Source organism: Cydia pomonella, chromosome 6 (genome assembly GCF_033807575.1).
Source record: "Cydia pomonella isolate Wapato2018A chromosome 6, ilCydPomo1, whole genome shotgun sequence".
Lineage (NCBI taxonomy): Eukaryota > Metazoa > Arthropoda > Insecta > Lepidoptera > Tortricidae > Cydia > Cydia pomonella.
Window position 1 is genome coordinate 3,832,578 of NC_084708.1, and position 20,979 is coordinate 3,853,556.

A 20,979-nucleotide genomic window follows, 5' to 3' on the forward strand; every position below is an offset into this window, starting at 1 on the left:
CCTAGTCCCCTGTGATATAGTTTCGTCTCACCTTGTCGTCGAAGAATCCCTGGTCGTCCGTCCTCTGCTGCCCTAATAGCCTGTCAGTCTAGGTCCCCGTGTATAACAGGGACACTACACAGCTATTCTATATGCCACTGTGATATAGTTTCGTCTTACCTTGTCGTCGAAGAATCCCTGGTCGTCCGTCCTCTGCTGCCCTAATAGCCTGTCAGTCTCCAGATCCGTGTCCGCTTCATCTGAAACAACACATTACTAATTATAGTTTGAAATCAACGTCATATTTTCGATATTTATATAGATTAGTAATCGTTCCCAGTAAAGTAGCTGTAACGTTGCATTCCCTGAAACAACTGCTGAGTTACCTACTTTATAAAAGGATAACGCCGTAGATAAACAATATAAAATAAATTAAAACAAGTATGAATGTTAAGGCACTCCTATAACCTTTTAGCAAAAACGTGTACCTACCTCTAACTTCACTTTTCATGTTAATTATGTATCGATCTGTTACCTAGTATTTTATGTGTGGCTCGCACACTTTCACTTTGAATATTACTTTCTTTTATTAATAATACTTATATCTGTATCTTATCTTGCAACCAACAGGATAACTGTTATTGGTTAAATTAAATACTTATGTAAGTTGTATATCTACGGCTTTGTCCTGAATACTAATAAAATAGAAAAACATACAAAAAGACTCATTGGAATGGTCAATTCTTTTGATAAGAAAGCTAACTGTTGAAGAGAATTTTTTTGATAAGAGTGTTAACATTTTACGAATGGCAAAGAGCCATGACAAATGATTTGACTGGTCTAGTTTGGTTATATTGAAGTGGCATAATTGCAAAAGCAGGTGTCTACACGAATAAGATCCATTTTGTGGTCAAAATATTACGGTATAGACGGCACATTCAGCTCGAGAGGTCCTAATAAAGATTTTGCTACAAAATTTAAATGTAGAATTACCTTCATCCCCACTCGCAGGTTTGATTTCCACGGAGTCTGTACTCTGCGCTGACGATGGCCTTTTCCTGCTGCCAATCAAATTATTCTTAATATTATGTTAATGCGTTTGTTTGTTTCAAATTAAATATAGAAAACATTATTAGCATAGGTCAATGTAACCAAAATATTTTTAGATTTAATAAACACCAATTCTATTCAATGGTGGGACTTGAATATATATTTAAAATTTGTATATTTAATTTTGGACGATACAGTAGGATCAAGAAACAGCATTAAAGTAGGTACGCAATCTAAACAAGTTTGACACCAGTTAACCTTAATTGATTAGTTCGAAGGTGAATTGTTATTTATTAATACATGATTAAGGCAAAACATAGTTTTATTGATGTTCCTGGCCATTCCTACAGGACGTGACAATATTAGGGAAATTTGCACCAAACAGCCTGTTAATGTTATCGTAGTTTCACTTGTGTGAAAAGTTTGAGAGTTCCCTGCCTGATGACTTTTGCGCAGTTATATTTAACCCTTTGAACGCTTTACTTCATAAATAAAAACCGCCCAAGAGCATGTCGGGCCATGCTCAGAGTAGGGTTCCGTATAGTTACTCTTCCGTCACAATAAGCTAAACTGGAGCTTAAAGTATGGTAGATTGTTAACCAAGGGATGAACTGTGGGTGTACGTCTATTTACTATGAAGGGGAAACTTTTTGCGATAACTCAAAAACAGCTAAACTGATCATATCCGCTATAGTTTTCATTTAATATCTTTCTTAAGCTCTACTTCCAAGATTTTTTCATACATTTTGGACCTATGGTTCAAAAGTTAGAGGGAGGGGGGGACAATTTTTTTTCTTTCGGAGCAATTATCTCCGAATATATTCACTTTATCAAGAAATGTTTGTTGAAGACCCCTATTAGTTTTGAAAGACCTCTCCAACGTTATCCCACACGGTAGGGTTGAAGCAAAAAAAAAAATGTTCACCCCCACTTTACGTGTAGGGGATGTACCCTAAAAAATAATAATTTTAGATTTTATTGTACGACTTTGTCGGCTTTATTGATTTATATATCCATGCCAAATTTCAGCTTTCTAGCACTAACGACCACGGAGCATAGCCTCGGACAGACAGATAGACAGACGGACATGGCGAAACTATAAGGGTTCCTAGTTGATTACGAAACCCTAAAAACGTTACATACACGTAAAGGTCACGGGCGCAAGCGAGCTAATCGAAAGTGTGAAGGTTACTTTGACAGCGTACGCCATAACATTTATAGTCGATCATGGCGCTGTGGGCACGACTAGTAACGACGCATATACATTTTGATTGCGACCTGGCGTTAAGTTTAAAAAGCACTGCGATTAATTTATTGCGGTTTCAGAACCGCAGAAATTGTAACGTGCGGCATGTTTTATAAGCGTACGCATTTGCGAGACCGAAACCGCAAGAAGTTAGACTAAAACCGCAAGAAATTAATCGCAGTGCGTTCTAAGCCTTACTGCTCACTGCTCGAAGTAGGTTTCCACTGTCGATTTCCTTGAAAATTTGCCGCATTTCGTCGCGATTAAAACGTTAAATCCCGCACTAAGTTTCATAAAAAGACGTTCAGTAATGCAAATTTACAATACCTAGTAGTACTTACCTATTGGTATAGTCATCGTGTGGTACATGCGGCGCGTGCGGTGCGTGCGGCGGGTGCGGCGGGTGCGGCGGGTGCGGCGGGTGCGGCGCGTGCGGCGCGTGCGGCGCGCGCTCGGGCTCGTCGGCGGGGCGGTGCGGCGCGGGCGCGGGCGGCGGCGGGGACACCTCGCTGCACGCCGCTGCAGGAAGACACGCGCATTCATATCGGTTATTTCAGTCTTTTTGAAAAACTTAACGACATTTTTGAAGTGAAAACTTATATATACTTAGCGGCGCTGTGCACTTTTTGTGATGGGTAAAAAATGTTAAACTCGCGACGGGTCACGTGACCGACAGATTCGACAGATTGAAAATTCGTAAGACGGACACGTGACGTAGTCGTTGAAATTATGGATATGGAGGTTGATTTTTCTAAGAGATAAACTTTTTTTTTTTTTTTTTTTTTTAATAGCCTATTTGTGTGTCCCACTGCTGGGCAAAGGCCTCCCCTCTAGCTTTCCAATCCTCCCTGTGCTGAGCAAGGTCCCGCCAGTCCCGCTGAAACGCATCCAAGTCGTCCCGCCATCTCTTTCTCGGTCTGCCTCTGCCACGACTACACCGGGGATGCCAGCTAGTGGCTATTTTTATAAACTTTTTAATGTTAAATAATTGTATTAGTTCTGAAGTGTTACATTTTTAATGTAATATAAATTATCATGTGTATATACGATAGCGCAATAAATGAATATTGTATTTTACCACATAAATGATAGTACTTTTATACTGATAATTAAAGCAATTCGTGCACAATTATTCCCTAAATGGTTACATTCCAAAATATCAATGTCAATAAAATGCACACCGTTAATATTCAAGTTTTCACTTCTGCCGGCACTCTCAGAGTGCAACCCGTTGTTTTTTTTATAAAAGTGGTCACGTCATGAGTCATGACCGCATAATACTTATCAACATATTTTTTTTTTAAAGAAACTTCCACTTGCGCCTATTGTATTATTTCTTAGAGAAAAGCCTGAAACACAGAAACTATTAGCGCCCTTTTATAAATTGTAAACTCTTCTCTTCTTAAATTGTAATTTCGGTAATTTATACAGGCTTTCAATATAACCCAAAGAGGTCCAACTTATTATTAACCTTATTATATTATATTATTATCAACCTTAGAGATCAGTTTCAAGCTTTAGTTAAACGGGCCTGTGATATTGTCAGTATACCCACCTAAAGGATCCAACGAGTGTAGGTCGGCGTCAGAGAGCACGTGAGCCTCCGCACTTGTTCCATTCTCCACTATCTCTTCGATTATTACTGAAGAATGCGACTGCGAAATAAATGAAAATCAATTAAAATGATATTCTCAAATAAATAGTTTCTCAAACTGGGGTACACGAACTCCTAACTTCTTCGATAATTGTACCTAAAGGTTTCACTAAAAGACAGCATAAATGTCAAATACTCTTAGGACAGGAGACCTACTTAGAGCGCGTGTTAAACAATGATTTGAAAATTGAAATTAAGATAAGCTTTGCAATATTCTGTTAGTCGTATAATGTTTCATGCCTCATGGGCGGACAAGCGTTATATCTCAAAAGTACCTCTACTACTTGGTTTAAGGTGCCAGAGAGAGTAGTAAGCTACTCTTACTATTAGTACAGAACGTAAATGACAATTATAATACCTGTTGTAAGTGTAAGGTCGGCAGTTAATTATTATTGTCATAGTCGCGTCGCCGGAGGATAGCCCGTCTTCTACGTTGGGATTATTACGCAACCTGTCTATTTGTACTGTAATGCGATGGGTGCTGGAGGGACTAATACATACCTGTTGTAAGGTCAGCAAATGATTATTTTTATCGCCGTGGCCGCAGGATAGTCTGTCTTCTACGATGGGTAATGCGTTACTCAACTTGTCTATTTGTACTGTAATGCGCCTGCTGGAGGGGCTAATACATACCATTATCACGCAACTTGTCTATTAGTGCTGTACTGCGCTGGGTGCTGAAAGGGGCTAATACATACCTGTTGTAAGGTCGGCAGTTGATTATTATTGTCATTGTCGGAGGCGTGGCCGGAGGACAGCCCGTCCTCCACGATGGGCAGGTGCGTCACCACCACGCGACTTGCGTCCATTTGAACTGGAAACGGTTTAACATGTTAGTAAGCGCAATAATTTATCGCATGGCATTGGTTTGTCACAGTTATTAGATTTAAATTAAATATTAATCTAGGGATTGAGGTTCTATTCAGACACTTTATGGCCCATTCACTGAGGTTCGCGAGCGAGGTCATAATAGATAATTATAAACTTCTGGTTCAATTTTTTTTTCATCATTTAAGGTAGAAGTACTAGTGCTCGACGCTGCACTAGTCACCGACATGGGCTCTTTATTCCATGGAAATATAGGTTAAATTTGAACAACGAAGATTTTTCTGTATTCGAACTTAATCCTTGTCACTTTGACATAAAGTGCCCATGTCGAGTACTAGTGCAGCGTCGAGCACTAGTACTTTTACCTTATATAAGCTTTTATTTAAGTGGAAGTATTTTTCTTCAATAGATTATACAAATCATCAAGGTTAGTCTAAAAAAGATGAATTTGCGTTGTTTGATCATCTAGACTAGACTCTAGTCTCTCCATTATTAGATCAGCACGATGTTATAATAATTTATTTAATGCAATTATAGTTACACGGCATTACAGCATAAAAATACCAATAGGCCCGAAAACTTAAACTAACAAAATATTTCATTCCAAGAAAAACATAATAGAAAAGTAGGTACAAGATACATAGGAAGGTCAGAAAATAACAACACATCAGCATCGCATAACAGTAGTAGTATTATACACCGACTGTGGAAGGCCTATCATCCATCATCTCACATTACTTCAGGCACTCACGGTACGCGGTCGTCCATCTCCATGCAAACAAATCACAATCAGGTGCTGACGTCAGAAGCGCATTGAATAGTGTCCATCGAGGGAGCGATGAATTTCTGCGTGACACAGTGCGCGCCGCTGGCACCGCCAACAGTGGGCGCACCCGCGGTCTTAAATTAATCCTGGGAATATCCGGCACGTGCAGTCTGAGCACGCGACTCACGAGGTCTGGGCAGTCTGATTCACCACGCAGCATGCGACAAACTGTAACCAGCAAGTTGCAGTTACGCCTTACTTCTAGAGAGTTGTAACCTAGTGCTCCGAGCAAAAACTTAGTTGGATATAAAAATGGGTAAAACCCGAACACTTTCTTATATCATAAATCTAAGAAAAGCCTTTTGAATCTTCTCTAGATATATTGCATGGTCATTGGTTATTGGAGCCATTCCACGCCGAGTCGACTTGTTGTGCCGCCGCATTGCCATTAGGCCATACATCTTACTTTTTATCTCGCTGGAGGGAGGGACCACCCTCATCACTGATCTCCGGACAGAGAGAGCAAGTGGGACCCAGGTTCGCGAGCGCACAGGTCTTTTAGAGTCACCACGTCAACCAGTAGGTAGTAGGACACAGGCATCTTACCTTTCATCTCGCTCAGCTCATTCTCCATGATGATGAGCGAGAGATCACTACCCTCGTCGCTTGTCTCAGGAGACAAGGCGAGGGGAGCGCGGGTGCGGGGCGGCGGGGCGGCGGGGGACGCGGAGCCGCTCCACGCTGACCCGACCCGGAGGGCCGCGACGTTGGGCTCGCCGTAACTCTCGCGTTGTTGCTGTAAAAAGAAATGAAGATGTAAAGGATTTAAAAAATAAACAAGATTACGTTCGAATGAATGAAAATATGTATCTCTAGAGTAAGTGCTGTTGTTTCCAAGTGATAATGATATGTCGTCTGGACCTGTAGTCCTGAGAAGTTAACCGTGTCGGCGCGCTAACTGCTACCAATTTTTTATGACTGTGTTGTGTATTTACCTGTAATCCTAAGAAATTGGTGTGATTGTGCGCAGTGTGTGGTGAATCTAAGGTATCCGTGTGCGGCCACTCCGCGTCGCTTCCCTCAACTCCGTTCTCCGACGGACAGTCTTGCGTTTGACGGCGGAGCTCGTAATCTAACTCCTGTGGATGAAAATGATTTCAATACAGAATTAGATACTGCGAACTAATAGACTGGGCTTTCCCTGGATTCATAAGCCACCGGTACACAGATTTAGTTACAACTGACGACAACTTAGCAATGTGCAAGTACCAAAACATGCAGGTTCTCAAAAATGCAGGAACGTTCTCGAAAGTTTCTGGACACTTACACGATAATTTAAAGCAAGTATCCATTCAGAAAGATTCTTGTGGGAATTAAAAAAAAGTATAATTAATAATATATCACATAGGCATTAATTAGGCAGGCAGAAGGAATACCTAATAAAGCCTGTACCTACCTATCTGTTAAGGTCTAGCCATTCATTGTTAGCTAAACTTAAATATTTGGGAATATTTCCTATAGAAATTTGGCAACTTCGGAAACTTCTTCTTGGTACAGTCGAGGAAATTGATTCTTTAGCAGTTTACGGTTCACTTTACATTGGACAGCTCTTAACATAAGTATGTACATACAACCAAATTTACTTGAACCGCGAATTGCTCAAGAATCTATTTTCTCGACCGCACTACAATGCCCGTCGTCGGTCTAACAAATTCGTAACCTGTGATCTTAAATAGGTTCTAATAGGTTTTCAAACCATACCTAGAGCTGAATACATAATATAATAAGTTTAGCTATGCAGGTCCCTGCTACGATAAGTAAAAAAGTCCTGGCTGGATACAAATACTTTGCCTAAGCAGGATTTGGCCATATCATTAAAAATACTTACTTTCATAATTACAAAAATTTTCGGGTACTTCTCAGTTGACTCATATACTTTAGTCAATTCTTCGTCACGAGCTAAAAAGGAAGATACGGAACATGAGACTAACCTGAAAATAAGCAATTTCATCATTGCTATTATGTTGCGTATAGGCAGCCACGGAGGAACACCTTTATCATCTCGGAGAACTAGTAAAAGTAGTCGAATATCTTTGATCTCCCTCACTAAGAGCTTGAACGACTAAGACAGAACATAGTACTGACCTGAAAGTCAACAATATCATCGTTGCTGTTGAGCTGCGTATGTCCAATTGGACAATTAGAAGAACTCTTCAGGTATCCTGCGATGGCTCTCCAGCCACTGCAGGATACCTGAAGAATTCTTCGAGAACCTTGATCGTCTCGTTACACTCATACACGTGAATGTCTTTGCTCTCCTTCAATATGCGCTGGAGGGATTGAGACAGAACAGAACACTTACCTGAAAATTAACAATCTCGTCGTTGCTGTTCAGCTGCGCATGGCCAGCTACCGCGGGACATCTGAAGAACTCCTCGAGAACCTTCCGTGTCTCGGAGAACTCGTACAGGTAGTCGAATGCTGCTGACCCTGACGGCGGCGTCACGTCTCTGCTCTCTGTCACTATGCGCTGGAAGAAATGAGATGGGAGATAAGCAGGGTCATCAATTATTTATGTAGTTTCCATTTTAGGGTTTTCTGACTTCACCTGTTTTAATATTTCTTCAACGTTAAAAAGAAATTGATTCTATACAACACTAAGGGTGGCCTAACAGTAAAAGAGCTCATGAAAACGGGTGTGTTTTGTATAAGATATGTAAAGGACGAAAGTTTTCCCTATTCAATCATATCATAGACTATAAACTCATCAAAGTTGCAATGCATATCAAGACCTCTAACTACAAAATGCTCTGTGCCATATTCTTAGACAAAAACAGACTTTTAAACATAATTCACAAAAAAGTGTAAAAATCGGTGGGTATAAAACTAAGTGCTGGTTTAATGTCAACTAACCTGCGGAAATCCAGGCCTCGGCGACCTGACAGTCTGTTTTTGACTGCCAATGCCATATCTCCGCGGTGACCCCTCATATTCAGCTATAGGCAACTCCCCAATCACCCTTGTGACCCTCCCCTTATCTTCGTCCTCTGACATCCAAACACCAGAAGGGCTTGCATCACTCCGTTCCTCCCCGGGACTCGACTCACTCTCACTTAACTCACTTTTATTGTTCATCACATCACTGTCACCATTTTTCATATTGTCTAAAGTCCTTTTTACACTCAGATCGATCTCGTGATCACTAGCATCCGGGTCCATCCGAAGACCTAGGGACACAGAATTCAATGTCACTGAAAATAAATGAGAGAAAAAAACAATGGTAAATCATTGGGTTAAAAAAAGGGGAGAAAATTAGTAAACGTTAATTTGTTACTGAAGTAAAAGGAAAGGAAGAGAAGAAACTAGAAGTCACAAACATGAATGCATCTAAGGATAAGGACGATGATACGATTAGATGAATTAGTCTAAAGTTCTTTTAGCCATCTCAAGTAACTATTTATTTGGAACGAGCACTAATAACCCAAAAACAGATAATGTTATGTTGCTAAATAAGATACCGAATGAAAACATTCATATGACCTATTGGAGCATTAATATTTAATTAACATTTCTGCATTTGAGCGCAAGGAAACAATTGAACCAGTAGGAAGATTGAATTTACTTTGAGAATGCAGATATTTACTAATTCTTTATTTATTTATATAATAATGGCAGTAAATTAGTTGCTAATTAGTTGTTGTTACGAAAGTGTTATTCGGACGATATTTTTATTCATCGTCACATTCAAACAAAACGTAATTAGCTAATTAAAAAGTAAGTCAAAAACATTTAAAAATCGACGATAGTGTGAAAATTAACTATAGACTAAACCAAATATTACCAATTGTTTCAGTATTGACGAATGAGTTTTTGACAACATTAAAATTAACATAGGCACTTTTCATTCAAACCTAGCATTCTCAAAGCAACTCAGTATTCAAAAGAATTCCATAATCACCTTTCCAGTCCTCGTTACCGTCAAAAACGACGACCTCTCCGTCCGCAACGACCGCTATGGGGCTACTCTTAGTGCTCACGTCATTCGTTTTATGGGGGTCCAGAATTGGTGAACTGTTTTTAGGAATCCCCATCGTCTCTTCTATGATGGGTTCCCGGTCCCCGTTTGTGTATGTCGGTGACGTGTGGCGTGATATCATTTTTTTGGGCTCATTGTTTAGCCTGTGCAAGGATATCTGCAAAGAATAGTTTTAAGGCTAGTGAAGGCTTGACCCTAGTGTATTTTAAAGTTGTGTTTTAGCAACACGGTTTTATTTGTTAATTGTGTCAAAGGAGTCATTTGTTTGTTGTATATGAAATTATCAACCATTTGCACAGCAAATATTATTTACTTTTCCAATTGAAACATAAATTTGTTTTGTCCAAGATTACGATTAACCTCGAGTATTTACCTGACATGTATTCGTTTTGATTCATGTCACTGTCTTTATGGAAAACACTACACTAGCGTCAAGCTTAAATCGTAGAACATAATAAATAGCAAACCATCAGCCCAATGGTAAAATGTTAACAACAGTAACGAAACAGGCGAATCTTGGAATTCTACAATTATTAACTCTCTTCTGGAAAGCAATAAAAGATTTGTGCAGGCTATAGAGTTAAGGGTCCCAGATTCACCGTTGAATGGGAAAAAGTTTAGGCCAGGCAACGTGCAAAATGGGCTGATTGACGATGAAGACAAGACTACTCAAAATGCTGGGGGAATTCTAGTTAAACATTCTCTAAATTACTTTATTTCCTTGCAGATTCCATTAGGTAATAAAAATATTTATCATTTACAAAGTTGTCTTTAGGACATTTGCTTGTCGGTGACAGAAAAAGCATTGAGAAACTTATCACTACTTGTGGACCACAGGAATCTGATAGGAAATATAAGCCAATTGCTTTGAAATTATTTATACTAAAAGTATAAGTATTCTTAATTCACATACCTATTTATTATTATTTTATTTAACTAGTTAGATCGTCTATAAATGTGTTTATCGTTCATTAAATAGAAATAGAAAACTACTGGCGGTAATTTTCTCAGCAGACGATATAACAAGTACGAGTATAGATAAACAAAAGTATTTAACTGGCGCAGCCGGGTAGGATACAGTGGCGTAACAATACCAAAAAAGCCTGTAGCACTATGGAATAAGGGCAATGGGGGGCCTGTATTACCTCCCGGTCAAATTGAGGCCTCACTCGGGACACTGGCATTTTGCCCTCTTGGTCATCCCAGTTACGCCACTAGTAGGATAGGATAATACTCGTATATTTTTAATTTTATATTTACCTCGTTACTAAGATTATCCGAATAGTCAAGTGTGTCCTTGCCCAGAGAGCGCACCTTGTTCCGAAGGTTATGTTTCTGCGTGTTGCTGTGTCTTAGCTTCCGAACCGCTTTGGTTCGACTCTGCGAGTAGAGCTCTCGACCGCCTGCTATTTCTATTATCCTGTTAACAAAGAATATTAATTTAAGCTTTGGAAAATAAGGTTATTCAGATATGTTCCACAAAGAAAAATACCTAAATGAATTTGCATTAATTTATATATAATTATACAAATTTTAGTCATGGCCTCCCAAGTCTGAAAAGTAGAGTGACTCACTCGAATAAAAATAATAAATCAAATGAAATATTCACCAGTACATGCTATACGTAGGCACTTACTCTCATTTTAAAATGAGAGCTTAACTTCGATTATATGGGAGGGCTTTTCCCTGTAAGTAGAGACTTATGTATTCAACTCTCGTCATTACAGGGTGTAACAAAAATAGTAAAAAATTAACACCAAAAAAATTTTTTTATCTATAGGGCAGGTCGCCCAAGTCGGCCAACCCTTCATATAAAGTCCAAAAACTTTTAAGGGTCAAATTTTTTTTCTCCCTTTTCCTAATCAATGATTAGTAATCATAACACGATTGCGAATATGCCCTTAAATGGATGCCCAATATTTGTGTACATATTTAGTTACGTAAGTTGCTAGAAACAGTAGGAAAGTTGAAACTACTAAGCACTAGCATTCTTCTTCCTCCTGCCCTTATCCCACGTTATGTGGGGTCGGCACAACATGTTCTTCTCTTCCATTCTCCTCTATCTTTCGTCACATCAGCACTCACTCCTTTCTTTCTCATATCCTCTTTCACACAATCCATCCATCGTTTTTTGGGTCTACCATCCGCTCTCCGTCCATCAACATTCATTCCTAACATTCTTTTTCCTATATGGCATTCATCTCTCCTCATTAAATGCCCATACCACGCTAACCTACCACTCCTTATCTTCTCCGCTACCGGTGCTACTTTCAAACTTCCCCTTATATACTCATAGCATTCATTAACTTAAAAGTAGATACGCAAACACTACTACTGAGACAGTGCCTAAATTATTCTAGGTTTCAGTTAGCGGAATAGCAATTTGTGCATTTGTAATATGCAACGAATTTCCATCAAAGAGGTCGCCAGCTTTTGGGCACGGCGCCATACCGTGGCAAGTTAAAGCGATACCTTCCGCTCTAAAATACTCCATTCAATCGAACTATTTCGGGAACGATTATTTCGGCTCCTATTTGTCCCGAGGGGGATAAATAAATGGAAATTAGAGGAATAATTCCTTATCGGAAGACCTTTGCTGCTAAATTGTGTTACAATCATGTGATCGCTTCTTGGGTTCTGCACGATGGATAAGATAGTTATTTATCAATAATTAAAAATCGAGTTGATTTCACTATTTTTGCTGGAGAAAATCGTCAGTGTATTTCGTAATAAGTTGCTTACAAAAATACCTAAATATACTAAATATAAATTTTTCAGATAAAATGTGAAATCAAACATACGCCACTGCATTATTCGCTCACACAATTAGTAAACTGCTATAACTAAAAATAATTTGTTAATAATGCTTGACGACGCTAAAGACTAAAGGTTTGCTTCTTGTTTATTCCTTTGGATATAAGGCAGCTTTGAGACGACAGTGCTTCACATAAGATATTCCAACTGTGCAAAGTTACAAACTTGGAGTACTTTGAATGCGTTTTGCTCTAGGATGATAATGTAGATGGGACTGGCGTCTCTTTTAGTAGAGATTTTAAGCAGAGCGGAGTAGAAAAATTCTCGAGTATGTCAATATGTAAACTGTATAGTAATAATAATTCAGCTTGTAGTCTGCCCAACACAAATTGTCAGTCAGTAAGAATCAGCAAAACTATACTCATCACTTTCTTTTGGGTACTAGTACTAACGTAAGATAAAGACAGTATAATTATCTCTGTCTGTGTTCGAAATGAGAAAGTCCTGGGCCAAACTATATACTCGTATACGTACGGCTGCTGGTATAAAATATAATAATGTGCAAACCTTATTGTCAAGAAACAACGTCCACCAATTGAAATGGAAAAGTGTTGCTGTATGATATACCTGGAGTCTCTAAGTTTGGAAGCGCCCTTGGAGTTGAGTATGATCGTTGACAGTTCGAGGACACGTTGTTGATACAATGGCCTCGGTTGAGTCGGAAATGACTCACTGATAATACAGAAACCTCGTCATCGGACAAAGTACTTTCTAGCGATAACCTACCTTGTCAGCTTCTATCTAGCATGACATTTTATGGCTTAAGTAACTTACCTAGAATCTCTAAGTTTGTAGGCGCTTCCCTTGGAGTTGAGTATCACCAGTTGGCTCTCGCGCTCTTCGTCCGAGGAAACGTTGTTGATGCTGTGCTCCCGGCCCTCCAGACCGGAGTTTAACCTGTAAAGGTTAGTTTGTTAGTTAGTAAGGTTATGAATTAAGCAGTTATTTAAAGATTTGGTTTGGTCATTAGCTTTATTAATAATATATAAATATTCTTTATTGTACACCACATATTGAAAAGGAGAATACAAAGAGAACAGAAATTACAATTAGGTTATTACCAGAAAAATATTATAATTAGCAATGATAATCTTAAAATTAATTTGGTTAGGTCAATTATTTTATGAAAATGTTTTAATGATATTTAATTCACTTTATTCCTAGACTCTAGGCAATTCCGGATCCGGATATCGAACTTAACGGAAAAGCAAGAAAGAATATAACATTACTGTTCCGTCGATTGTTGCAATGTGTGGTGATTTAATGATGTACCCGTAGTGGCGGTGCATGAACTCGGCGTGGAGTCCCCCTCGTCCCGCCCCAAGCTCATGTCCCCCTACCTGTGCCGCCCCTCCCATCCCTACCGGTCGTGGCGGTGTATCCTGGGCCTGCACTTGGGGGAACAGCCGCGTGACGTCGGAGCTCGTCGTGTCCCTGTCCCCCCCTACTTGTCGTAGCGGTGCATCCTAGGACAGCACTTGGGTAGGCCTATGGAGTTATCCACGCGACCTCGGATTGAAACCTACGCGCCGCGCACTGCATACGAAAAAGACAGTAGGGGCCTGTGGAGTCCCCGGCGTCTAGCGCTGCGCTCATGTCGCCCTACCTGTGCCCCCCGTCTACCTCTACCGATTGTGGCGGTGTATCCTGGGCCTGTACTTGGGGAACAGTCGCTTGACGTCGAAGCCCGCCGTGTTCCTGTCCCCCCTACTTGTCGTAACGGTGCATCCTAGGCCAGCAACTTGGGAAGACGTAGCTCTCCATATGACCTCGGATTGATAACTACGCACCGCGAATTGCGCGGCCGGCCGGCGAGTGGAGGCCTACCCAAGTGCCGACTTTGGTAGGTCTATGGGGCCCTCCACGCGATTTCGGATTAATACCTACGCACCGCGCATTGCAAAAGGTGCAAAGAGACAATAGGTGCCTGTGGAGTCCCAGCGTCTAGCGCTGCGCTCATGTCGCCCTACCTATGCCATGACATCCTGATGCTAGCTGACGTGAATTCCCCGCACCCTCCTTACCCCTACCTGTCGTGGCGGTGCATCCTCGGCCGGCACTTGGGGAACAGCCGCGTGACGTCGGAGCCCGGCGTGGAGTCCCCCGCGTCCCGCACCGCGCTCATGTCGCCGCCAGCCTCACGCCTGCACCCGCGTTGGCACTGCAAACAACACGGTTAAGTTTAACTTTTCATCTCATAACATAAATGTGTGCTTGACACTGTCCCAATAACCGCCTTTTATGTTAAGTAATTCCAAGAGTTCAAACAAAGAATAAAAGTGATGAATGGGCTGTCAACTACTGGAACTATGTTTCAAGTACTAAAGGCCCAGTAAAATCGTGTTATCTCACTCTCAGTGAGCGTAAGCGTGAGCGAGATGGAAGTGCGTGCCCGGGCGCGTGGATATCATGTTTTTATTTAATTTAAATTTTTTGTACATTTAATTTAAAAACAAGTAATCAATACGTTCGCTCAAACATGATATTGCCGATTTTTAGAAGCAATTTTCATTTATTTAGCTTTTGTTCATAATTTATTGCAAATTTTTAAAGTTAATTTCAGACCTATGTTCGTGTTCGGGTTTATTTTTAGGGTTCGTAGCCAAATGGCTAAAAACGAAACCCTTATGGATTCGTCATGTCTGTCTGTCTGTCCGATTATTTAGATCACAATTTGACCCTATGACCGGAACCCTAAAAAGCGCTACGACTTTTTAAAAACTCAGTTTTCTGAACCTACTGCACCTGAAAACGTTTATCTTGCAATTCCTAATAATATACCTATTACCAGACTTTTAAAAAACCTTAGTCTGTGCCTCTTCTTAAAAGACGGCCTGATTTATTTATTTATTTATAGTATTTTACAAGAACGGTTTACACCAATTACACTTGCAATTTATGAATATTAATTAACACACTTATACATAAGTAACAGTCTAACAGTGTAGAAATTATTCTTCACCTCTTCACTCAATCATACTCTCACAGTAAGTGAGGCACCTGGACGCTAGTCTAGACCAGGGATCAGTAAATATATCTACTTGTAGATCGTTACTCAGAAGCCCGCTCTACGTGTTGATCATATCACACAATGGTGAGATGTGGGATGTGGCAATACTAGACTGTGTAATAAGTCGCGCTATGTATTAGAAACGTCGCTTAAGCGTGGCATGCAACATAAGTCGTCAGCCTCATAGAAAAACGCTGATACACCCCAGCCGGTTCCGTGCCATGACGTGCACGACGCTGCCAAACTACGCGGTCGATACGTATTATCGGGCCACAAAAACCGACACTATGCTAATTAAATTGATTTTTAACCCCGACGCAAAAAAGGGGGTTATAAGTTTCACGCCAATGTCCGTCTGTGTGTCTGTCTGTGGCGTCGTAGCTCTCAAACGGTGAAATATCGTTAGATATTCTTTAATATCCCAGTTAGAGGGGCGCAATTCATTTAGACGTAAAGTGCCAGGACAAGTTAAAATTACTATCACTCGATGTCGTTCAAATTAAGACAGTCGTAAACTACAATTATGTAATTTTATAATTAAATATTATAATCGCTGTTACAATAAAATGAATTGAATTGATTATTTATTTTGATTTAATTCGAATTATTGTTAGAATTACTATAGATTCAACGAGAACTAGACGTTTTTGCCCGCGAAAAACCGGGTTATGTTCATGAAGGCGGCGCACGATTGTTCATTGCGGCGAAATAAAGTTCTTCAACGGGACATCGTTTTGGTTAGTAAGTACTTACAAGGTATCATATACATGTGCTTTGTCACTTACTAACGGGCATGCAGTACGACTAGTACGAGTAAATGCTTCCAGAGTACCATCTTCCGGCCCGATTCGAAGATGCGACAACGATAACTTCTGGTTTAGATAAGCTCTCATTTAGATATCGTTTGTATGTCGTATAATTGACAGAAGCAGCTCGATTTGGGCAAGCAATGTCACTTTGACGTTAGAAATATCGTAGACAGATCTTATTGGGATCACAGCGGAATCGAAATAAACGTCAATTTTGACATGTCGTTTAGCTATCGATCTTTCCAAGAACGTGTCTTAATCATTCTTCGAATCGGGCCGTTCAGCATAGCGATTAATTTCAGATGCTCAATTATATTGCTACGTATCTTATAACACACACATTTACATTTTCACAAGACTTTAAAAACGCGTATTTAATGGCCCACCAGCTAAGGCCGCGGCTAGAGCTTTCCTAATGCACGATTTATTCGAGGCAGTTTTATTTTATCGCCAAGATATGAAAGCGTTCCATGTGGAATAAATATATTGTGTACATGTTATTACGTGGATATTCTATACTTATTGTTGGTTATGGTGTATTCGGCTTTGTTAACTGTTTAAGTAATAGTTTAAAAATGTCAGCTCGGTTATGATTATTTTTGTATGGAGCCGATAAACCGATAAATAACTATAAGGGCGCTAGCTGACGCCGACGCCTGTCGCGTGCGCATGTACGCGGGTGCTATTCATAGGTGAAATCCACCGCACGCGTCCGATTCAGTTGGCGTGGCTCATAATATTTTTTGTTAACCCGCTCGTCCGCTCCGTGCACCCGCGCCAGCTAGCGGAGGCCCTAAAGGTTTCCACGGGAGAACAGCGTGAAGGTGTTCAAAAGGTACTTTGACACCAAGCTGAGTCGAAACCTTTTCAGTGACGTTATTAAGTATTTTTGTGACATGTTTTAGTTAAGTTTTTGCTATTAAGCGTCCTGAATAAATTGTATTATATTCAATCAATCAATCATCGTTTATTGCACCATGGTAAAAAATATAAAAGTTGTTATAAAATAGTACAATCTCTCATGTACCCTAGAAGGGTATAGCAAATATTTCCTAAGTATTATTAAAATAACTTTGTACTGAATATACTTATTAAACTATAATTTTATCTGATTAATACCAAGTTATTTAACAAATGTATCGTTGAGAAAATCTGTAACTGAATAATAAGCTTTTTCTGCAACGAACGATTTCAGCTTATTCGCATATGTTTTGTTCCTGTCCTCTGCCTTTCCTTTACGGCTGCATAATGAGGGCTTTTTTGGTATATTTCTAATTTCGGCAAATTCCGGTATATTTAATATTCCTAATCTATTCTGTTCTAAAGCTCTGCAGACAAATAACTTTTCATTCGATTCTCTTTTAAAGGATTGAATGGATATCATAAGACACGAAAGAAGCGGATAATTAATTAAATTTGCATTTTATATTAAAAAAAAAAACAAAAATACTACGAAAACTTCTTAAAAAGGGTAAAAAACCAGCCAAGTGTATATCACATACGGCGCCAAACTTGACGTAGAACAACAGGTGCAGAATGACGCTTACCAACGCTTAAAAATAATTGAAGTATACAAAATGGAAGCCATCACGTATATGATCATTAAATCAGTGCGAAAGACGCAAACTACAAATCAATAAACGTGACCACATTTGAGTTTTATTTTGTGCTCTTCGGTTGCCAGTGTCCGCTTGGATGTACCAAAACGTAAGGTTACAGTTCGTGTCATCCACGATGACGCGCAGATTTGTCAAATCTAACCTTTAATAACATGACAATAAGAGTCAAGGCACGCGTCTTTGTGAATGACACGTTCTATAGCAAAATACAAAAAACTGTATTCAGAAGATACAGTGGGCGATGGAATGCCCTGCCCGAGTCTGTGTTTCCGCATGAGTACAGCAATCTGGGTCTCTTCAAGGCTAGGGTATATAGGTATCTCATAGGTAAGCGTGCTCCACCGTAGACCGCATCATCACTTACCATCAGGTGAGATCGTGGTTTTTTTTTATACTACGTCGGTGGCAAACATGCATACGGCCCGCCTGATGGTAAGCAGTCTCCGTCTCTCCAGAGGAGTTACATGCGCGTTGCCGACCGTAATACCAGCCCCCCCCCCCCCCCCCCCCCCTCTCGTTGAGCTCTGGCAACCTTACTCACCGGCAGGAACACAACACTATGAGTAGGGTCTAGTGTTATTTGGCTGCTGTTTTCTGTAAGGTGGAGGTACTTGCCCAGTTGGGCTCTGCTCTAGAACTGGAATGACATCGACTGGCTGTGCCCTACCACACAAAGCGAGATGACATTCACAATGCCCATACCTCTCTTTTGGACGTAGTTTAAGAACGTACCCGGGTACAAAATCGCTCTCTCTTGCGCAATCTTGGAATATATTGTAACAAAAGCAAATTATTCACGCAATGACGTATTCTTCCTGAATTCAATACTTCCCATGATAGATACTTGATATCAGTCCGATTTTGGTCGCACTTTTGATATTTGACAGGTAATGTAAGCAAGTAGTAGAAATATACAAGATATTGCAGATCTGTGGGTAAGACTTGGCATGAAAATATAACGTGGTCCTACTCAAAGTGTTTACCTATTTCTATTATGGTTCATGAAATATAACCCTCAGACAGACCCCTTAAACGTCCAAAAACTGACCAAAAACAAAAGCTACATAGACACCAATCACATTACCACTCCGAAATTCCATTTTAAACGTAAGCAAATAAATTAACATTCTTTTTATAGGTCTAACCTTTTAACATAATTTATTACTGGCCAAACATTTTCTCCGAGACTCTGATATTTAATTAAAAAGGAAAAACGCCGTTGCGCTTTTGTTTCTGTTGAGAATAATGTAATTTTCCATTTAGTGAGAAGGGGTCTATTCTGTAAATGGCGTCATAATTACTGCGAGAGCTGTCGACTATTCTTATGGAATACGTTAAATAACTAGGGGTGTCAGTTAGCATTTAATGTGCAAATTAAAATTTGTGAAATAATAGTAGGTAGATACTATACACAATATTGTAGAGGACGTAAAACGGCAATGAGCGATTCTTGTCTGACGATGTGAAACTGTTTCCAAAAACTTTGGCGAATAATGAGTAACTTTAACCCAAATTTTCCTACCAGCAGTGATGGGCAAAGTTTCTCAATGGGGGACCAGAAAGTTTAAGAGATTTAAGAGCGGGACCAGAATTGCAGCAAAAATGTATTTTTATTTGCTTATCTTGGGCCAATGCCATATACCAATTATTTCATAGGACCGGCGGCAGGCCAGATAAAATCCTTTCGCGGGCCGGAGCTGGCCCGCGGGCCGTACTTTGCCCAAAGCGTCAACTTTTGACACGCTGCGTTAAACGAAGTTAAGTGCACAATTGACAAGTTTTTAAATGATAATAATTTGTTAGAATAAAATCCGTAAGGCAATATAATCTATCAATAATATGACCTCTTTCATCTTTTTTGTGATTTTATAATGTAAATAATTTTATTAAAAATGTGAATTAAATCCTTGATTAAGTTTCGGTCTTATCATATTGTCATCATCAATGGCCACTGAATCCCTGACGAATGATTGTTGCAACGCTGTCTCAAGAGCGGTTGAGACGGCCAATGCATTTCCGCTTCTGACAATACAAGCCTATCGTTGCACGGCACTTCTTGCCGCATAAGTCGCATGTATGTGTATTGTAAGGTAACATTTGGCATTTTACAGATTTATAATCAAACATTAATAATATTTTATTTAATAAGAGATAGTCAATTGACTCTTTGGACAAGTCACGTGGTCTGTCACGTGACTTGTCCAGCGGATCGACTGAGGGGGTAGATAGACGGGAACAGCCGCCTTTAAAAACACAAGCGAGTACCTGAGCAAGGCATTCTGTTGTTAACCTCGGAATGAGACGGATGTCTTGGGAAATACTGTTCCTAGTACCGATTAAGTTAAATAAGGATTGATGGATACAACTATGATTGTAAAACTATAATTAAAGGAATGTCGGAAAATACATGATTGATATAAATTTGATGTGTTGTTTTTATCCTGACCAAGCGACCTCAATAGCATGTTGTGCCTCTGGATATGAGACCACGCCACCAGCGCGACGCCTGTTCCTTTTAAACCTCATGTTTTCTAGCCACACGTCATCGTGCTTCTTCACTCCCACGCATAGGGCTCTACGCCACTCGGGTCTCATTGCAGTACGTTCTTCCCAGTCGCCGGTACCAATACCAAAGTATTCCATGTCGCTAAATTAGATATGCACGAATGTATACGTACTATATTATTATATAAGTAGTAAGGTACCACAGAAGTACTAACATTTTACGCCCTACCCGGGTGTTATGTACTGACTACTTTCAACAAACATCTTCTGTAATGACTTTTAATGTTAAATAAATGAAAAAATTAAATGAAGTTGCCGCTTTCCGGCTGCGTCGAATAGAAAATTATATATATATATAAACCTCGGGCAGTATAAGAAATTTTCATACCACATGTTTGTTTTGAGTGTTAGCGTAGCGTAGCGCTACGAGCGGAGGCGCTCCACAGCGTTCGCAACCCCGTTACGAACAAAGAAAAACCTTAGCCATATTTCGTTACGAAACTTGGTTACGTAAGACAGATGCGCCAGTATTCAGATTCAGATACTTCATGGAAATTTAAATCATTATGCAATAGACTGGCCTTTGTTTTTGTGCCAATACCATAGATTCAAATTTGATTGCCAATTTTTCTTGTAAGATGGGTCGCTAGAGGTTAACTCCTA

The 20,979-nt window shown here is 39.9% G+C and overlaps 1 protein-coding gene across 8 annotated transcripts in view; it reads right to left on the minus strand.

The window, feature by feature from the left end:
• Positions 1–20,979, minus strand: part of LOC133518719 (protein lin-10-like) — a 247,449-nt gene that overhangs the window by 18,302 nt on the left and 208,168 nt on the right. For 6 of the 8 annotated variants that reach the window (XM_061852391.1, XM_061852388.1, XM_061852395.1 and 3 more), the window contains 13 exons: positions 14,404–14,534; positions 13,148–13,270; positions 10,820–10,979; positions 9,482–9,716; positions 8,437–8,774; positions 7,886–8,053; positions 6,519–6,662; positions 6,130–6,319; positions 4,628–4,743; positions 3,831–3,930; positions 2,617–2,794; positions 973–1,040; positions 160–239 (listed from right to left, as the gene is read on the minus strand). In XM_061852391.1, coding sequence (XP_061708375.1) covers positions 160–239; positions 973–1,040; positions 2,617–2,794; positions 3,831–3,930; positions 4,628–4,743; positions 6,130–6,319; positions 6,519–6,662; positions 7,886–8,053; positions 8,437–8,774; positions 9,482–9,716; positions 10,820–10,979; positions 13,148–13,270; positions 14,404–14,498 — 1,995 coding nt within the window. In that variant the 5' untranslated portion in view covers positions 14,499–14,534. The remainder of the gene's footprint in view (positions 1–159; positions 240–972; positions 1,041–2,616; positions 2,795–3,830; positions 3,931–4,627; positions 4,744–6,129; positions 6,320–6,518; positions 6,663–7,885; positions 8,054–8,436; positions 8,775–9,481; positions 9,717–10,819; positions 10,980–13,147; positions 13,271–14,403; positions 14,535–20,979) is intronic. The other 2 variants (XM_061852392.1, XM_061852393.1) reach the window with 2 other exon arrangements.